The following is a 17,570-nucleotide window of genomic DNA, read 5'->3' as shown; positions in this document are numbered from 1 at the left end:
CTCATCTTCTTTTGGTCTTTATGCTCCATATAATTTTTCTTTTTATAAGTATAAATTTTATTAAAAACCGAGCCAAAAACACCCTAAAACAGAAAAATAAAAACAAAACCAAAACCCTTTACAACTACGCTTTACGAAGGCCCGAGATCTCTAAGAACATATCATAGGAAGTACTTTCCTTACTCTTGAGCACCCTTTGTGACACAGATCTTAAATCTGCGATCCATTTTCAATGATTTTTCTATCTTTCTCTCCTCTTTCTTCTTCTCAGGTTCTTCTGCTGGGACCACAGAGACTATCTCTGTGCGCCAGACTTTCCCTAGTTCGCTTGCAACATTTACTGGATCAAAATCACCCATCACTGTTAATGTCTTCTCCTTCATGTCTATGGATTTGGAATTAATCCCTGCAAAATTATAGAAGAAAAACAATTATAAGTTTGGGTTCTTTTCTTTGTGACTTGGATAGAAATTTTGTATCTTTAATTGAATCAAAAAGGTAAAATTTAATAAAAGATGAAGTTACCTGAAAGGTCAGATACTGTTTGCATGGCCTCTTGTTTGGCTTTGTCATCATGTAAATCCAACTTCAACACCATTTTCTGTAACAAAAAGAAAAACCCAATCATAAAGATGTTGGAAAAAATCTACAGTTTTTCCAGATTTTTGTGACCAAGTGGGTCTATTTGAGCCACGATTTAAGTAGGTCCATACTTTATTTGGGACGGGAGCACTTGAAATCTTATTCTTCTCATTGAAGACAATAATTTTATTTAGTTGACAAAAATTCCTTTTAAGTGAATGAGAAATCAACTCCAAACAACCCCTACTAGCCATGATTTGTTGTCTGTGGTTTGTAGAACTATTGAATTTATTAGTGAAACTCTTTAATTCTACATCGAATAGGAATAAGAAAATTGTCTAGTTCTTATATAGAACTTCTCATATTACTTAAGTGAATATGAGAGAAAGTCTTGGATAAGCCAACCCATGCGCAAGGCCCCCATGGGCTCAAGAAGGACATTGTGTTCAACACAAGCCTCGATCAAATGGGCTCAAGGACATTGTGTTCAACACAAGCCTCGATCAATCTTTAGTTTATTCGATTTTCAGGAATTTACTGGATGATTAAAGAAAGTTTTTGAGTTTTTTTTTTTAAACCAAATCAGACTTTAAATTTTAGTTTTCTAAAGTTGAAGGAACACGAAAGGTTTAAGAGAGAACACTTTTAGAATCCCAAAAACTAAAAGGGGTATTTACCGGATAACTAAAGAAAGTTTTTGAGTTTTTTTTTTTAAACAAAATCAGACTTTAAATTTGGTTTTCTAAAGTTGAAGGAACACAAAAGGTTTAAGAGAGAACACTTTAAGAATCCCACAAACTAAAAGTTGAAGGACCACAAAAGGTTTAAGAGGAACACTTTAAGAATCCCACAAAAGAGTTCATTAATAATAATAAAAACCCAATAATTACTTTCCAAAACCCATCAAGAATCATGTTTTAAATTCCTAAAAAACCAAACAAAAAAGACCCAACTTGACAAATAAATGTTCTAGAAACCAAAAAAAAAAACAATAAAGAAAACAAAGAAGAACCCAACAAAAAACAAAAAAACAAAAAAAATTCAGCCTGTAAGAATCAAATATAGAAATCTGACCTTCATTTCTGCAGCGTTCCAGTGAGAGAGAGAGAGAGAGAGAGAGAGAGAGAGAAGAAGAAGAAGAAACTTGTTGAGGAATGGAGCGATCTAAAAGACGTATTTAAAGGCAAATGCTGGAATGAAACGCAATCTGAGAAAGTTCAAATGTACAATGCTATCGTAGACTTGGTCTTTGAACCATATTCTAGAACTAAATTGACGAAGAAACCTTCTTAGACTGGAAATGGCGGAGACTTAACCCACCACGATGGAACAACTATAATTGCTGGAGCTTTGGATTTGACACAGAAGACTGTTAAAGAAAATTTAAAACTTTTTTTAATTAATAACCACAATACCCTCCAACATATTTTTAAAATTTTAAATAAACGACAAAAAAAAAAACTACCAAAATATTCTGTAAAGTTTCTCCTAAACATCCTCACCAAAACACAAATATTACAAGTGCAGCATTGGAATGTGTAGAGGAGAAGTGCTTCTACTTTCATTTGACACCCCACGTTCCCAAACGAGGCCTAAGCCACTTTCGATTAGTGATTAGGGGTACCAAGTCATACAAATTTCAGTTGCCATTGCTGACCCTCAACATGTCACCATCATCGACACTATGATGTGGAGTGGACAACCTAAAAACTTTAATAGAGGAGAAATAATTCTCTAGACTTTGGAGAAATTGCGTCCTTTGGGACAGTTAAGACTCAGCTTCGAATAAAGCAATCTAAATTTAATGGGATTGGAACTTTAATTTGGTGGCTATGGTTCTAAACTTTATTCTTATAGGGTAGGTTATACATAACCCTTTTAGTTTTGGTGAATATTTGAGAGACCCCTTTATATTTAAATTGACACTATATCCTTTGATCATGGTCTTCTATGTAAGACTAATAGAAAATGATTTAAGTACCCTGACTTTAATCTCTTGCCAAAAATCTGTCATTTTTCATTTTCTCGATTAAAAATTTGTACCATTGTCTTCAATCTCAAGATTCCATTTTTTTTTATACAATGGTATTCTCGTAGACAACGGTCCTGATAATGTATTTTATCCTTTGAACCTCAAGAACAAAATGGAATTTTCGGATAATGACTGCAAAGACCTATTTTTTAAAAATTTGGACTCTTTAACATCTAATTTATCAAATATCAATTTAAAAATGGCTTTTGAAAATAAAATATCATAATTACCCTTTCAATGATTTTTAAGTTTAAAAAAATATGTTTATTTGAGAATATTTGAGCTACTCTTATGTTTTATAATTAATGACATGACCTTTTAATAATGGTCATCTCTTATAGATCAATTAAAAAAATATAAAAACATGTTTCTCTTATCAAAACTAATCTTTAAATCACATAAATTTATTAATAACTAAATAAATTGGTTTATGTATATTAGATTTATTAAAATTTATAAATAATTTTAAATTTTAGATAATTAAAATATAATTTTATATTTTAGATAATTAAAATATAATTTTAAAACTCGACTTGAATGTTCATTGGATTGATTCAATTCCAAAATTAGCAAGTCGATACAAATAAATCAAATAAAATTATATTAAATTTATGAATAGTTTTTAATAAATAAAATATTTATTTTTTATTTTTCACAAAAATATTGATAATGAAATAAATTGGTCAAGTTTTTTATTTGACTCCCTATATTTTTAGATCAAATACTTTGTAAAGTTGTTAAAAGGGTATTTCATATATTTTCTTTAAAAAATTTTAAAAAATCCTTAATAAACTAATATTTTATTAAATAGTACTTAAATGATCTGTATTTTTTATTAGGGGATTATTCGGTACATATTCTTAATAAAGACTCCTTTCAAGTCATTCTCCCTAGAATTTTTGGGTAGTTGAAGATGATAGATGTTAGGGTTGGAGAGTTCACAAGGGCATTTAGGTTATTTTCTTTTATTCATGAGGACAAGGGCATATCATTAGTTTGAAAACCTAAATTAGGTTATTTTCTTTCAAGTCATTCTCCCTAGAATTTTTGGGTAGTTGAAGATGATAGATGTTAGGGTTGTTTTAAATATTCAACAAAACCTAAAAGGGCATGTCAAATCACTCATTCTATTATATGCAAGTGGTCGAGAGATATTAAACAAAGACTTAATACTTTCCTTTATAACATAGTGAGGAAAAGGACTTTACTAAGCCTCATCCACAGTCAAAAGACTTCCAGATGCATAAAATAAGATCTCGAGATTTGTTACCAATTTTATGAATTTCTTATACAAATCTCGAGGTCTTTGTGATAATGGATGAGGCTTCGTAAAGTCTTTTTTTTTTCCTCCCTTTGATAATAAGGCTAGTCGAACTCTTGGATAAATATTGTGTTTGGGCAAGTTATCAATTTTTACTATTATAATGAGAAAAGGTGGAGTAGAAGGGGTTCAACATCAAAACCTGAACCTCACAAAGTCTCCCACTTTTACGGTTAAACTTAATATAATAGGATTATTTTAATAAAAAACCAACAAAATTCCAATCCCACGAACCTAATTACGTCTGTTAATTTTCAAAATTACAAATTATCATTTTTTTTTACTATGTAATCTTCAAAACCTTTTTAATTAATATTTTAAAATACAAATAGACCCTTCTTATACGTGTGTGTTTGCACATGCCACCTACTAGTTTTCTTTAAAGAAGATTCAGAATAAAAAATTGCATAAACATGACCCTAAAATTAAGGTTGTCTTGATGGGATTTGAGTCAAAATAAGGTTGATCTAGGATCAATTACATAAAGATTAGAATGGATCCATAACCAAATCAGACCCTTGTCAAAGTGGGTTTTTATTTTATATTTATTTATCAAATTTAACTATTAGAATCCAATTCGGATCAGATCCAATTTCATATACAAAATATAAATAAATTTTATATATTTAAAATTTTAATTTTATTTATATAATTTCTCATATTTTATTGGATGAGGATCATATCAAATTTGAACGTGATTGACTTAGTACTGATCCAATAAGTTATGGAATCAAATCTTTATTGGATCGGATTCTTATCATAATTCAAATCCTCAATCCAAATCAAAGTTATCGGATGGGAATAGATTAGATTAGATTTTGGGTCCATTGACAACCCTAGATGAAATGGCTTTATCAAATGTCGAAGTATGAGATTCCATCTTAAGTAATCTTTTTTCTTCTTCTAATTAGTAAGCAATGATTTGTATAAAAGTACATAAAGTGATCAAATTTGGGGATAGATCCTCTGTACTTTGCAGTGGTTTTAACTAGTTGAGATATTACCACATCAACAAAAATCTAAACTCAATCAATTTAAATTGAAGAGTTTAGGGACCATTCATTTTCAAAGCCTCCCATCTTTATTTTAAAGAAGTGTTTTTGTGAATTTTTTTAAAAATTTGATATGTGCTAATGTAATAATTCCATCTTGACCTTCAAAAAGTGGTTATCTTTCTCTAGGTTACATTAATTATTGGACATTTCAGTTCTACATATCTCCTTTCCTTCTATATGATTATGTCGAAGCTTATGCTCTTTAAAATACCAATTATATTATAAGAACCAATTAAAACCAGATGTCTTAGTGAATTTTGAAAATAAATATTATGAGAGATGACTTGTCGAGAGTCAGACAAGTGAGTCAAAGTAGATATCTCACTCAACTGCCTGAATTAAAATCATGATAGATAATAAACGAAAATGAGAAATCAATATATTTTATAGAGTTGGATGTTGGATGGTTCTTAAGCATCATATATGTATACTATGTTCAATTCCATACCTTTCATTTAGTCCTAATGATCTGACTCTCTTTTTTGGATGCTTCCTCTATAGAACAATATAAAATCATAAATATATGTCATTGTGTATCCCGAAGCAAAGGATCTACGATTCTGTGAAAGGAGCACACAGAAAATGGAGTCAGATTATCACGACTATTTTTTTTCTCTTCTTCCTCAATACTTGGGTTCATGGATCTAAAAAAAAATGTCTCATCTTATCTAAGTCATCTCGATATTATTCATGAATGAGACGAGAGAGAACTAAGGTTTAAAACCATGAGATGGACACTTTGGCACCACTCTTAAAAAGATATATTAGTTAAAAGTCTTAAAAATAAAGGAAAATCCAAAAGAACGTCAACGAAAATCTTGGTGGCCACGCATCGCTTCACGTAGTAGGGTATAGCCTGAGTGCGGGGCGTAGGGACTAGTCTGGTGCGCGCAAGCTGGCCCAGATACCCTTCGTTATCAAAAAAAAAATTCAATAACAAAAAATTTGCCAAATTAGAATGGAGGAACATGAATTGTTGTTTCTAATCTTTGGAATAAAACTTTGTTATTTTTGTTTAAAAATTCAAAATTTTGACTTATTGAACTCGATTAGCTCGAATCAACTCTGCATATAACCCAAGTTCGAATTTTTAGAAACAAGATGAAGTTCATAATCATGATTGAAAACTCCCTACAAAAGAAATCAAAACATTCCAAAACTTAATTCATTTTAAATCTCTAAATTACTCACCATTTGAACAGAACTGCCAAGACTAATAAGCAATCAATCCACCCCCCAAAATGATTAGTCCACCCCCCAAAATGATTAGTCCCCTGTGAACAGAACTCTGAAGACTATTAAGCAATTAATCCACCCCCCCCCCCCCCCCCGACTATTAAGCAATTAATCCACCCCCCAAAATTTATTCATTTTGAATCTAAAAATTACATACCCTTTGAACAGAACTTTGAAGACTAATAAGCAATTAATCCACCACCCAAAATTTATTCATATTCAATCTAAAAATTACATGCCCTTTGAACATGACTTTGAAGACTAATAAGCAATTAATCCACCCCCCAAAATTTATTCATTTTTAATTTAAAAATTACATACCCTTTGAACAGAACTCTGAAGACTAATAAGCAAAAATTGTTCATTTTCAATCTAAAAATTACATACCCTTTGAACATGACTTTGAAGGCTAATAAGCAATTAATCCACCACCCAAAATGATTAGTCCACACCCCAAATTTATTCATTTTTAATCTAAAAATTACATACCCTTTGAACAGAACTCTGAAGACTAATAAGCAATTAATCCACTACCCAAAACTTATTCATTTTCAATCTAAAAATTACATACCCTTTGAACAGAACTCTGAAGACTAATAAGCAATTAATCCACCACCCAAAACTTATTCATTTTCAATCTAAAGATTACATACCCTTTGAACATAACTGTGGAGACTAATAAGCAATTAATCCACCACACAACTATACAAATGACTCTCTCTAATAGATTTTTTTTTTCCTTCAAAATATAAATAATTAACAGATTACACAAGAATTTGGATTATCACCTTCTGGCCTCTCAACATAGTAATATATGGGCATATGGGAATTATAATAAGCCTCATAAGCCTTAGCAAGGTCTTTCATATGCTCATTGGGATCTTTCTTCTTCTCATCTTTTTTGGGTTCATCTTTCTTTGGCTCCTCTTTCTTCTTCTCAGGTTCTTTTGCTGGTCCCACAGAGACTATCTCTGTGTGCCAAACTTTCCTTAGTTTGCTTACAACATTTACTGGATCAACATCTCCCGTCACTGTTAATTTCTTCTCCTTCATGTCCATGGATATGGAATCAATCCCTGCAAAATTATAGAAGAAAAACAATTATAAATTTGCGTTCTTTTCTTTGTAACTTAGATAGAATCAAAAAAGTAAAATTTAATAAAAGGTGAAGTTACCTGAAAGGCCAGATACTCTTTTCATGGCCTTTTGTTTGGCTTTGTCATCATGTAAATCCAACTTCAACACAATTTTCTGTAACAAAAAGAAAAACTTAATCATCCAAAGATCTAACTTTGAATCAATCAAGATTCGGATTGCCCATATAAATCAATAAAAAATAAAGAAACTTTTTGAGTTTTTTTTTTTATATATATATATACAAAATCAGACTTTAAATTAATCTTCTAAAGTTAAAGGAACACAAAAAGTTTCAAAGAACACTTTTAGAATCCCACAAACTAAAAAAGGAGAAAAATTCACAAAGTATAAATCAAGATTCAAATAACAAAAGAGTTCATTAATAATAATAAAATCAAATAAAAACCCAATAATTAATTTCCAAAACCCATCAAGAATCATGTTTTAAATTCCTAAAAAGCCAACAAAAAAGACCCAACTTGAAAAATAAATGCTCTAGAAACCAAAACAATAAAGAAAACAAAGAAGAACCCAACGACAAAAAAATCAGCTTGTAAGAATCAAATAAACTGAATTTGGATCGAATATAGAAATCTGACCTTCATTTCTGCAGAGCTCCAGTGAGTGAGAGAGAGAGAGAGAGACAAGAAACTTGTTGAGCAAGAGAGCGATCTAAACGACATATTTAAAAACAAGGAAACAGTGAACTAATAATTTCTGAGAAGGTTCCAATGTCCAATGCTATCGTAGTCTTGCTGACGAAACACTGAATAAGTCAAGAATCTCTATTGAAAATTCTGTTGTACCCCCTGATAAGATAAGATTAATTATTAGGAACCCCTGTAGTTTATGAAATTAGTAAAATGACCTTAAGTTTGTTCTGATCTCAACCTGTCCCATGCTGAAAAGAACCCAGTTTGGGACTCTAGTCAAGCCATCTAAACCGACCAAGTCACAATCCCGAATAAATTGATTTGACATGTATGTATAAATTATTGGTTTTTATATTTCTATCTAGTTTAGGGGATGATGCAATCATGCAATCACGAAAATAAAAAATATTTAAATCCTGAAAACCATTTTAGAATGCCAAAACAAGTTTTGATACCCATTGCGTCGTAGACTATGGTTTTTCAAATTCGTTTTGACGTCTCTTCTTTATTTATTTATGAATGAGATTGGGTTGTTTGAATTAAATAAATCATGATTTTAAATCTTGTCTGATATGATTGACTTGTCTATTCGTCTTGTTGGCAAACGATATCGAGATGTATCAGACAAATCATCTCGATTTTAACCGAGATTTAAAATCATGTTTAAGACATGCTAATGAGTCGGGTTGTAAAGAGTTTAGGGTTATTATTTGGTGGGTTTGAGTTCGTCTAGATTAAGTCCTAACCAAATTTTGAGGTAAGTTATACTTTAGGTCGATTCTATGCTCTTATCAAGCCTAAGTTGCTTGTGTTGTAAATTATGATTCTAGTTTTTGGTTATGTGTTCTTAAAATAGTAGATTGTAATCAATAGAATAATATAAAAACACGAAAAAAATTTATCGATGATGAACCTTGGAAGTGCAATCAATCTCATACGTTTGATTTCCAAGATTCAATAAAAAAGAGAGAAATCAGAAAGATTTTTCTATATATCTCAAACGATCGAGTTGACCCGAAAAGTCCCACAATACCTTGCACCCCCATGTGCACGTGAGGCCCACTCTCTTTCTCACTTACACTCAATGGATCTTTTATTAGTTGAATATTATTCTTGTATTTATCCGATGTGGGACTAAAAATTTGAAAAATTGTCTCTACAACCCTCATAACCAAGAAAGCAAAAAGAATATTTGACTTTCAACTTATACAAAAAAGAAAAAAACTCTTTTAACTTATATTCTACTAATGAAAAAAATCTCTACACTTTACAAACAACATTCAAGATGTCTTGAGTTCAAACTTTGTCATCAACAAAATACATGAATAAATTATAAATTTTACAACAAATTAAGTCCAATCTCAATCCTAATAGGTTCGGATTTATTTTGAATGCTTTCCTTGGCACACCAACTTTTGCTAATGCCACCCCAAGATGTGTGTTATTCTTTAATGATTTAAATATAAACTAAGGTGGCGTTAGAAAAAATTGGGGTGGTAATGAAATTTTTTAACCCGACCCAACTTTTACAGATTTTTTTCCTTGAGTAATCCAACAAAAAAGATCCATGGTTCTATGCACTGCCACATCAACCAAGTAATGAAAATTTTGAAGTCAAAATATCACGACTTATTATTTATACCTTTATTGTCAAATTAAAATAAACTCTAAACCCAAAATATGATTCTTACTTTTCATACTTTTATAAAAGGTCCATGTTCTTTTCTCTGAGATTCACGCGAAGGAAGGATAAAAATGTAAAATTAATAAAAGTGACCAGTTTTTACCCATTTTGGTAAAAATAGGTAAATACCTAAAATGGAGACTCTTTTAATAAATATTTTAAAATATGAAAAGTCCAAGGTTGGCTGATGGAGTTAACAACAAGGCCTTTTATTTTTCTAGTTGGAAAATGAATGTGTTGGCCCCTTTACGCATTTTGTAATGTCAGGGTGTGTTTGATTATTTAGACAATCTTAGGGAATAATTCTAAAATGCTTTTTTTATTTTATTTTTTAACGACTGCTTTTAGACGTTTTGGCCGGTCGTCTCTCGTCCTCGTGCGTTCCTTTACCTCCAAAGTCACAAATGTCGTTATTCACTGTTACCGTACGCATTTTATTAATCAGAGCCAACTAAACATCCAAACCGTTAAATTCTAAACAAGTCCTGACGATGGAGAAATCTGACGTCCGCCTTGTTCATAGTCAATATAACACTAGTCTAGATGTGGTGACACGTGTTATAATTCGGACCCACCATTTCTGATTAATTGTAAGATATATTTTTTTTTTACAGAAGAGACGTGGGTCCCACTAGTTTGTACAATCTGCGGTGTGAACTGGCAAATGGTGGGAGTAGGATGGTGTTCAATAAGTCGTTTGCAAGGCTGGCAATGGGTCGGATGATACCCGTTTATCCAACTCATTCGACCCAAACAAGTCGGATATGGGTAAGCTTTTTTATCCGACTAAGAATTCAGGTAATATTACCCAATAATCATTTACGCAAAAGTTTTGTATGAGTGGATATGAATATACGTCATATCCTACTCGATTACTTGATAAAAAAAAATATAATTTCATATTCTATAAATATATATAAAAAATTAATCTTTTATTATATAATTTTTGCTATTAAAGTAATAATAAAAATAAAATATGACGAGAGGGTAAAATTTTGGGTGACCCAAGAATCAATTAAGAAATCGGATATGATTATCTATCTAAAACTTGGGTGAAAATTTTGATGTGGGTATTATCTTAAAATTCGAGTTAGAAATCGAGTATGATTGTGTATGTTTCATTTCAGGTATGGAGTCGGTAGAAGCTTTACCCGACCAATTGCTAACCCTAGTCGTTTGGGGGTGATTTATGCATGCCCCCCTACGTTTTGGTGAATATTAGAGATACCCTTGTATTTTTAAAATATTGGAGATATCCTATATTTTGAAACTTATTACACGCCTTACAATCCATGACCTCAATCTTTTTAGTAGACTAATGAATAGACCCAAATGCCCTTATCTTCAATCTCTTGTCAATTGATTACATGCCTTACAATTCATGACCTTAGTCTTTTTAATAGACTAATGAATAGACCCAAATGCCCTTATTTTCAATCTCTTGTCAACTGATTACATGCCTTACAATTCATGACCTTAGTCTTTTTAATAGACTAATGAATAGACCCAAATGCCTTACAATCTCTTGTCAAAACTCTTGACTTTTGTTTTCCAAACCACTCATCTTCAACATTTTTAGATAAAAATTTGTAACCCTCATCTTCAATATTAAGATTCTATTTACTTCAATCTTTAACTTTCAAAACTCAAGGCAAGTTAAGATTTTTGAGCAAGTATAAAAATATGGAATTTGAGGTAGAAAAATCTAAATTTTTTGTATAAAGGTGAAGGCAAGGTAGAAGCGATGAACTCAAGATAAAGTTGAATGAGTTTAAGTTAATTTATCATAAAGGTGAAGAACTTCAAGATGATTGATTTTGGAAAGAACAATAAAATTAATTTTTTGGAAAGTAAACAGTAACGATGGAATTTTGAGTAGAAAAAATATAAGATTTTCTGCAAATGATTAACCTTAAGTTGAAAATGAAAATGATTTTTTGAAAAGTAAAAAAAAAAAAAGAATGAAATTTTTAGTAGAAAGGATATGAGATTTTCTGCAAATGATTAATTTTAGGTTGAAAATAAAAATGATTTCTTGGGAAGGTTAAAAAAAAAAACTATGCTATTTTCAGTAGAAAAAAATATAAGGTTCTTTGCAAATGATTAATTTTAGATTGAAAATGATAGATTGAAAATAGGGTTTGGTAGATTAAAAAGCATATCATAAATTGTTAGAGGTTGAAACGAGTGCACTTGATTTTTTTTATTTATTTTTTCATTATTCTAATACAAAACTTGGAGTCAAATGAGGTATTTGGGCATCTCTAACACTTGCCCAAAGTGGGGGGTATGTCTAAATCACCCTTCCTTTTGAGATTAAAATAATTGGCTTAACCTAAAGAGACTTGCTGACCCTAGTTGGTCAAGTCAAATATTTTCTTGTGGCAAGCTTCTTCGGCCATTAATGGGTTGATTTTCATATTAAATTTAATTTGATTTATAGTTAGTGATGATAACATTTGAATTTTTTTTATCAAGAATTTAAAACACTATGTTTCTGGCATTATCCTGTTCCATGTTAAAAATAATTAAATATAATCGGAAGGACCATAGATCTAATTACTAGAAATCCTTAGTCATGTTCGTGATGACCATTTTCAATTGTGTACACCTTTAGATTATTATTTTTTTGTTGAAATATATTTTATTCACCAATAAAATTTTGAGTTTTACACTTCACTTAGGGTGACAATATTCTTCTTTTGCGAAATTGCTAGGTTGAGACCTTGATGTGGTGCTTGTCAAGGACTCCAATGGTCAAGTTAATTAAAAAAGAGAAATAACAAAGATTGATCCAGAGAGTTGCAAAGCAAATTCACTTGATATTAAGGTGGTGTAGACACCCCAATTTGCACGAACCCGTAGGAAAATTCAAATATTCTCGAATTGATTCCAACTAAGAACTCAAGCCTATCACGGACCCGCATTGCCACTTGGCATCATCATTCATGCATACATGCATACATACATCATGTCGTATAGTTTGCATGCTCAACCTTATCCCTAACCCGTAACCATTCTCCATTCACCGCTCTATCACCCATACCATAATCAAGATCCAAATCCAAGTCCAAAACCCAAGTCCATATCCTAAATCCAAAGCAAGTCCAACCTAAGCCCAAGACAAAATCCATTCTCTAAGCCCAATACCAAACCCACTCCAAGTCTATTCTCTCACCCCTTCATAAGATGACACATGTTGATACCTCATAAGCCCCCAATGCCCAATGTATCATCTAATTGGAGGGTTAACTTTTCTTTTGTGAAAACTCAAGAATGCCCTTCTCAAAAAGTTTAGTCAAACTAAAAAGGTTATTTGGTCTTTGGTAATAATCCATAAAGGTGAGAGAACTTCCCATTATGCCCTCAAAAGGTGGGAATCTTCAAGTACATACATGAAATTCTCCCATTGGTCCATTTCAAAAATATACTTCTACCCTTGCTTTATTTGTTATTTACAAATGAATCCAGATCTACTTTTTACCTACCACATCACCTTTACACATGTCATGCTCCCATTCATCCTCCCAAAAGTACTTTTGTTCTCCCATTAGTCCATTTTAAAAATTATATTTTCACCATTGCTTTATTTGTTATTTACAAATGAACCAAGATCTACTTTTTACCTACCACTCCACCTTTACACATGTCACTCCCTTATTCACCCTTCCAAAAGTACTTTTATTCTCTCACCTCTATTTACCAAAAAATCAAGGATCAAAGAATACTTTTAGGGTTTCTTCATAAATATCATCTTTGCCCTCATACAAATGAAAAATCCAAAAAGAAACAACATAAACCTCATCTCCATTTTCTTTATATTTAGGGTTGGACCACTTTATCCCCAAAAGTTCTCCAAAAACTCTATAAATACCCTCATTTTCCATGAACAACTCATGTTCTCAAGCCCCCATTTATCAACCTAAAACTCTATCAAATTCTCTACTCATCTCTCATCTCTCAACCCTCAACTCTCTTAACCCTCAACTATATCCTTCAACTCTCAAATTCATTACTCAAGCTCAAGTTCTCTCAAGACTTCCAAAAGGGACAAGGTGGGATAGTAGTTGTTTATTTATTTTCTTTTAACTTGCATCTTCTTCCTCTAACCCTCCTTTTTTCTTTTTTTTAGAAACCCTTAGGATGTAATGGAGAACCCTCATTCATCCCGAGTAGATTGAACCTCAACTTTGGGCATGGAATGCTTGAGGCGGTTTGGTCGAAAGGATGGAGGTTGAAGCCCTTTTTAACCTATTCTCATATCATGCATCATATTGTACACAATGCACACACCCACTCATGCATGGCAATGATAAAGAAATGTGTCACCCTCTTGATGGAGTAAAACACTAAGTGTGGACACGGGGTTTTGATTGTTTTTCAAACATCCCTCCACTTTGGGGTGTTTTGGAGTCGCCACCATTCAAATATGGAATTGGGTGTGAATGGTCACCCGATGTCTCATTTTTTGAAAATTAAATTATTTTTTATGTGATGACTCTCGTAGGATAATGCACATGGTCCAACCTTTGATTCGAAGGTAAGGGGGTCCATTTATGGAGTAGGGAAGGTGTTAGGCACCCTACTCCATCCACGTGATGTGGTAACCTCGGATTCGGTCTTGTGAAAATAAAAAAGAAAATAAAAATGAAAAAGAAAGAAAATCGATATGTGCCCTCAAATATGAGGGACTTTCAATGTTGGATTCAATCATTAAGGGCACCCTTATATAGAAGGGGCCCTTTTGTGATTTAACCCATGGTGGTGTGTGCAAATGTGTGGGAAAAGGGAGAGTAGAGGAGGGAAGTTGAGGGGGGTGTTCTTGGTCCAAACCCACCTTGTCCTTGAGTTGATCTTCAAATGTCTTCTCTTGAGTTGACTTGGACTTGCTTGAAGTTGTAGAAGATTGAGTTGAGTTGAGAGTGAGGTGTTGAGATGAGATGAGAGAGGGTTGAGTGTAGTGAAGAAAGTAAAGTAGAGTGTTGTAGTGTTTTTAGGATTTTTTCTCAAATTTTCATTAGTTGTGGTGAGGGGAGAATGGAGGGGTTTTTATAGAGGTTGGAGACATATTTTGAGGGTATAATGGGGTGAATGAAGAGAATAGTGGTTAATGGCATGGGTTTGAGAGGAAAAGGGTATGAAATTTGAGATGAAAATGAGGGTATTTTTGTAATGATGGAAATGGGTTGTGTTTTAACCCAAATGGTTTGGATCTTACCCAAATCCATTTGGGTAGAGTGTTTGGTGGGGTGAGATGAGTGATGGTTGATGGGTGTAAGAGAGTTGTTTGGAGAATGAGTGTAGAGATGGTTGAAGAGGTAAGGTGTTAGATTTGAGATGATGTGTAGTGTAAGAGGTTGATTGGTTGGATTTTGGGAGAGGTGAAGGGATGAAGACATGTGGCAAATGGGGAGATGATGAGATTGGTTGATTGGTGATGGTGGTTAGATGATTAGAGAGAAGAGTATGGGAGGTATGGGTTGAGGTATGGGTTGAGGTGTGGGTGGTTGATAGTGTTAGAGAATGGGGAATAGGTTAGGTTAGGGTAGGGTTATGGGTTATGATGTTGGTGGTTGATGATGAGAGGATGGGGAATAGGTTAGGTTAGGGTAGGGTTATGGGTTATGATGTTGGTGGTTGATGATGAGAGGATGGGGAATAGGTTAGGTTAGGGTAGGGTTATGGGTTGAGTTGATTTTTGGAGGGAAGTGATGGAGTTGGTTAATGATGGTGAGAGGATGGGTAATAGGTTAGGTTAGGGTAGGATTATGGGTTGAGTTGATTTTTGGAGGGAAGTGATGGAGTTGGTTAATGATGATGAGAGGATGGGTAATAGGTTAGGTTAGGGTAGGATTATGGGTTGAGTTGATTTTTGGAGGGAAGTGATGGAGTTGGTTAATGATGATGAGAGGATGGGTAATAGGTTAGGTTAGGGTAGGATTATGGGTTGAGTTGATTTTTGGAGGGAAGTGATGGGATTTTTGGAGGGAAGTGATGGAGTTGGTTAATGATGAGGGAGAGGAAATAGGTTAGGTTAGGGTAGGATTATGGGTTGAGTTGATTTTTGGAGGGAAGTGATGGAGTTGGTTAATGATGAGGGAGAGGAAATAGGTTAGGTTAGGGTAGGGTTATGGGTTGAGTTGATTAGATGAGGGAGGTGGAAGGAGATGATGACATGTGTCATTTTGTGTATTTAGTTGGTGATTGGTTTGATGAGATTGATAGGTTGGATTGGGTTTGGGTAGTGAATTGGGCTTAGGTTAGGAGTTGGGTTTAGATTGGGTTGGGTTAATGTTGGATAAAGTAGTTTGGGTTTGGGTGTGGGCTTGGATAGGGAATTGAATGATAATGAGGATGGACTTGGATTTAATAAGAATGATTGGGCTTGGATGGAATAGATGGTTTTGGGATTCATGGGCCACGTGAATAGGACTGGCCCATTTATTTTGAGGAAAACAAGACTTTTGAAGGTATGGGCTTTGAGGGCCCAATACGGTTTTTATTTTTGTTTTTGGGTATTTTGGCGTCGAGGGCCCGCTCAAATTCGGGTGTCTACACTAAGTTTCTAGCCATGCATACATGCATCAAGGTTGTGGCTTCAAGGGAACTTCATCATGGAGTCTCTCTGAGAGCTTAAACCAACATTCATTTCATAAATGCAATGTGACTACATGGGTCATTCTCTTCCATAGAATGCCCCTTAATGTCACTTTTAAATCAAAACCCTTTTGAAAAGGGAACATTTCACTTTAATGCACACACCACCCTTGTCATGCATTCTCATGCATTTTTAATATTTGTTTTCTCAAGTTTTTACAAAATAAAATGGCCAAGCAAGGTAACCACCTTTGGTGGAGAGGATGGGGTGCCTAACACCTTCCCCATCCTCTAACCGGACCTCCTTACCTAGATCCTTGGTAGACCTTGTCCTTTCCAACAAATGAGAGTCACTACAATGCCATGGAAAAAATGGTTTTCAAAAAAATCAATCCGGGTGCCCATTCACACCCAATTCCAAAAAAGAATGGTGGCGACTCCAAACAATGTAGCATTGAGGTTCATTGTGAACATTTCATGTCTACAGGTGGAATTGAAATAAGCCAAAAGATCATCAAAGTCCTTGTTTTCTTTCTTTTTAGAGTCGTGATTTTCTGATTCCCCCTCTAACATACACCCCTAGATGCGTCATGGACTAGAACAATTCATTTTCTTGAGATACACAATTGTACATCCCCATAAATATGTGTAGTTGTGTATCTCAAGGAAATCTATGGCTTTAGCACATGTCATGTTAGAGGGCGTATGGGAATGTATGTTAGTGGGAGGAGTCAAAAAATCACTTTTTTTTTTTTAAAGTTTAAAGTGAAGGGGAATAATGATTGAAAAAACCTAATCAATCAACAATTCATTAGTGCATGAGTGAACCTCCTTTCATAGCTAAAGTATCACCTTAGACAATTTGAAGATACAAAAAGATATGGCACACTTTTTCTTCTACTAAGGTGGATATCTATAATTGTTCCAAAAATATATTTTGACAAATTAACGTTCGACAAGGTTGATACCCTTACTTGTGTGATTGTATCCTAAAACTAAATTATGGAGTTTTGAGTGATGCCTCTAGCCCAGTAGACTGAGGTCTTTGCTCAACAATTAGCTTAGACCAAATTGAGGGTATGTCAAATTGTCTTGAAGGCCTTATATGGCCAATGTGCGAGGGTGCCTTGTAACCGCAAGGAGAGCATCTCGACCACATTGGAGCTGAGGTACCTGTAGAGGTCTTTTTTGTAGCCTTCAGATTTTGACTGAGCTTTAACTATGGCTCAGACTCCAGGGTCGCACGACGATAACTCCTTCTTTTCTCCGGCTT

The 17,570-nt window shown here is 33.4% G+C and overlaps 2 protein-coding genes across 3 annotated transcripts; both read right to left on the bottom strand.

Annotated features, from left to right (window-relative positions):
* Positions 1-37: 37 nt before the first annotated feature.
* LOC147393756 (heavy metal-associated isoprenylated plant protein 39-like) lies at positions 38-1,923 on the bottom strand. Its single transcript, XM_086456742.1, has 3 exons — positions 1,657-1,923; positions 526-601; positions 38-406 (listed from the first exon to the last, which is right to left on the bottom strand). The coding sequence occupies exons 1-3, from the start codon at positions 1,660-1,662 to the stop codon at positions 180-182; spliced, it is 309 nt and encodes a 102-aa protein (XP_086312868.1). The 5' UTR covers positions 1,663-1,923; the 3' UTR covers positions 38-179.
* A 4,825-nt stretch (positions 1,924-6,748) lies between these two features.
* On the bottom strand, positions 6,749-8,099 carry LOC147393755 (heavy metal-associated isoprenylated plant protein 39-like). Of its 2 annotated transcripts, XM_086456914.1 has the most exons (4): positions 7,963-8,099; positions 7,402-7,477; positions 7,102-7,302; positions 6,749-7,071 (listed from the first exon to the last, which is right to left on the bottom strand). In XM_086456914.1, the coding sequence occupies exons 1-4, from the start codon at positions 8,044-8,046 to the stop codon at positions 6,983-6,985; spliced, it is 450 nt and encodes a 149-aa protein (XP_086313040.1). In that variant the 5' UTR covers positions 8,047-8,099; the 3' UTR covers positions 6,749-6,982. The 2 variants fall into 2 exon arrangements, with proteins under 2 accessions (XP_086313040.1, XP_086313039.1); XM_086456913.1 differs by having other exon boundaries at positions 6,749-7,302.
* Between the last annotated feature and the right edge of the window lie 9,471 nt (positions 8,100-17,570).

Source organism: Akebia trifoliata, chromosome 10, assembly GCF_017979445.1.
Source record: "Akebia trifoliata isolate Shusen 1 chromosome 10, ASM1797944v1, whole genome shotgun sequence".
NCBI lineage: Eukaryota > Viridiplantae > Streptophyta > Magnoliopsida > Ranunculales > Lardizabalaceae > Akebia > Akebia trifoliata.
Note: the sequence above shows the minus strand (reverse complement) of the source record. Positions and strands in the feature narration are given on the sequence as shown.

Excerpts from the sequence above, each read along its gene's own strand:
- LOC147393756 (XM_086456742.1), bottom strand. Across the intron at positions 407-525 it reads AACAGTATCTGACCTTTCAG|GGATTAATTCCAAATCCATA; the intron begins GTAACTTCATCT and ends ATAATTTTGCAG.
- LOC147393755 (XM_086456913.1), bottom strand. The coding sequence starts at position 8,046 with ATGTCGTTTAGATCGCTCTCTTGCTCAACAAGTTTCTTGTCTCTCTCT. Across the intron at positions 7,478-7,962 it reads GGAGCTCTGCAGAAATGAAG|AAAATTGTGTTGAAGTTGGA; the intron begins GTCAGATTTCTA and ends TTTTTGTTACAG. Across the intron at positions 7,303-7,401 it reads AAGAGTATCTGGCCTTTCAG|GGATTGATTCCATATCCATG; the intron begins GTAACTTCACCT and ends ATAATTTTGCAG.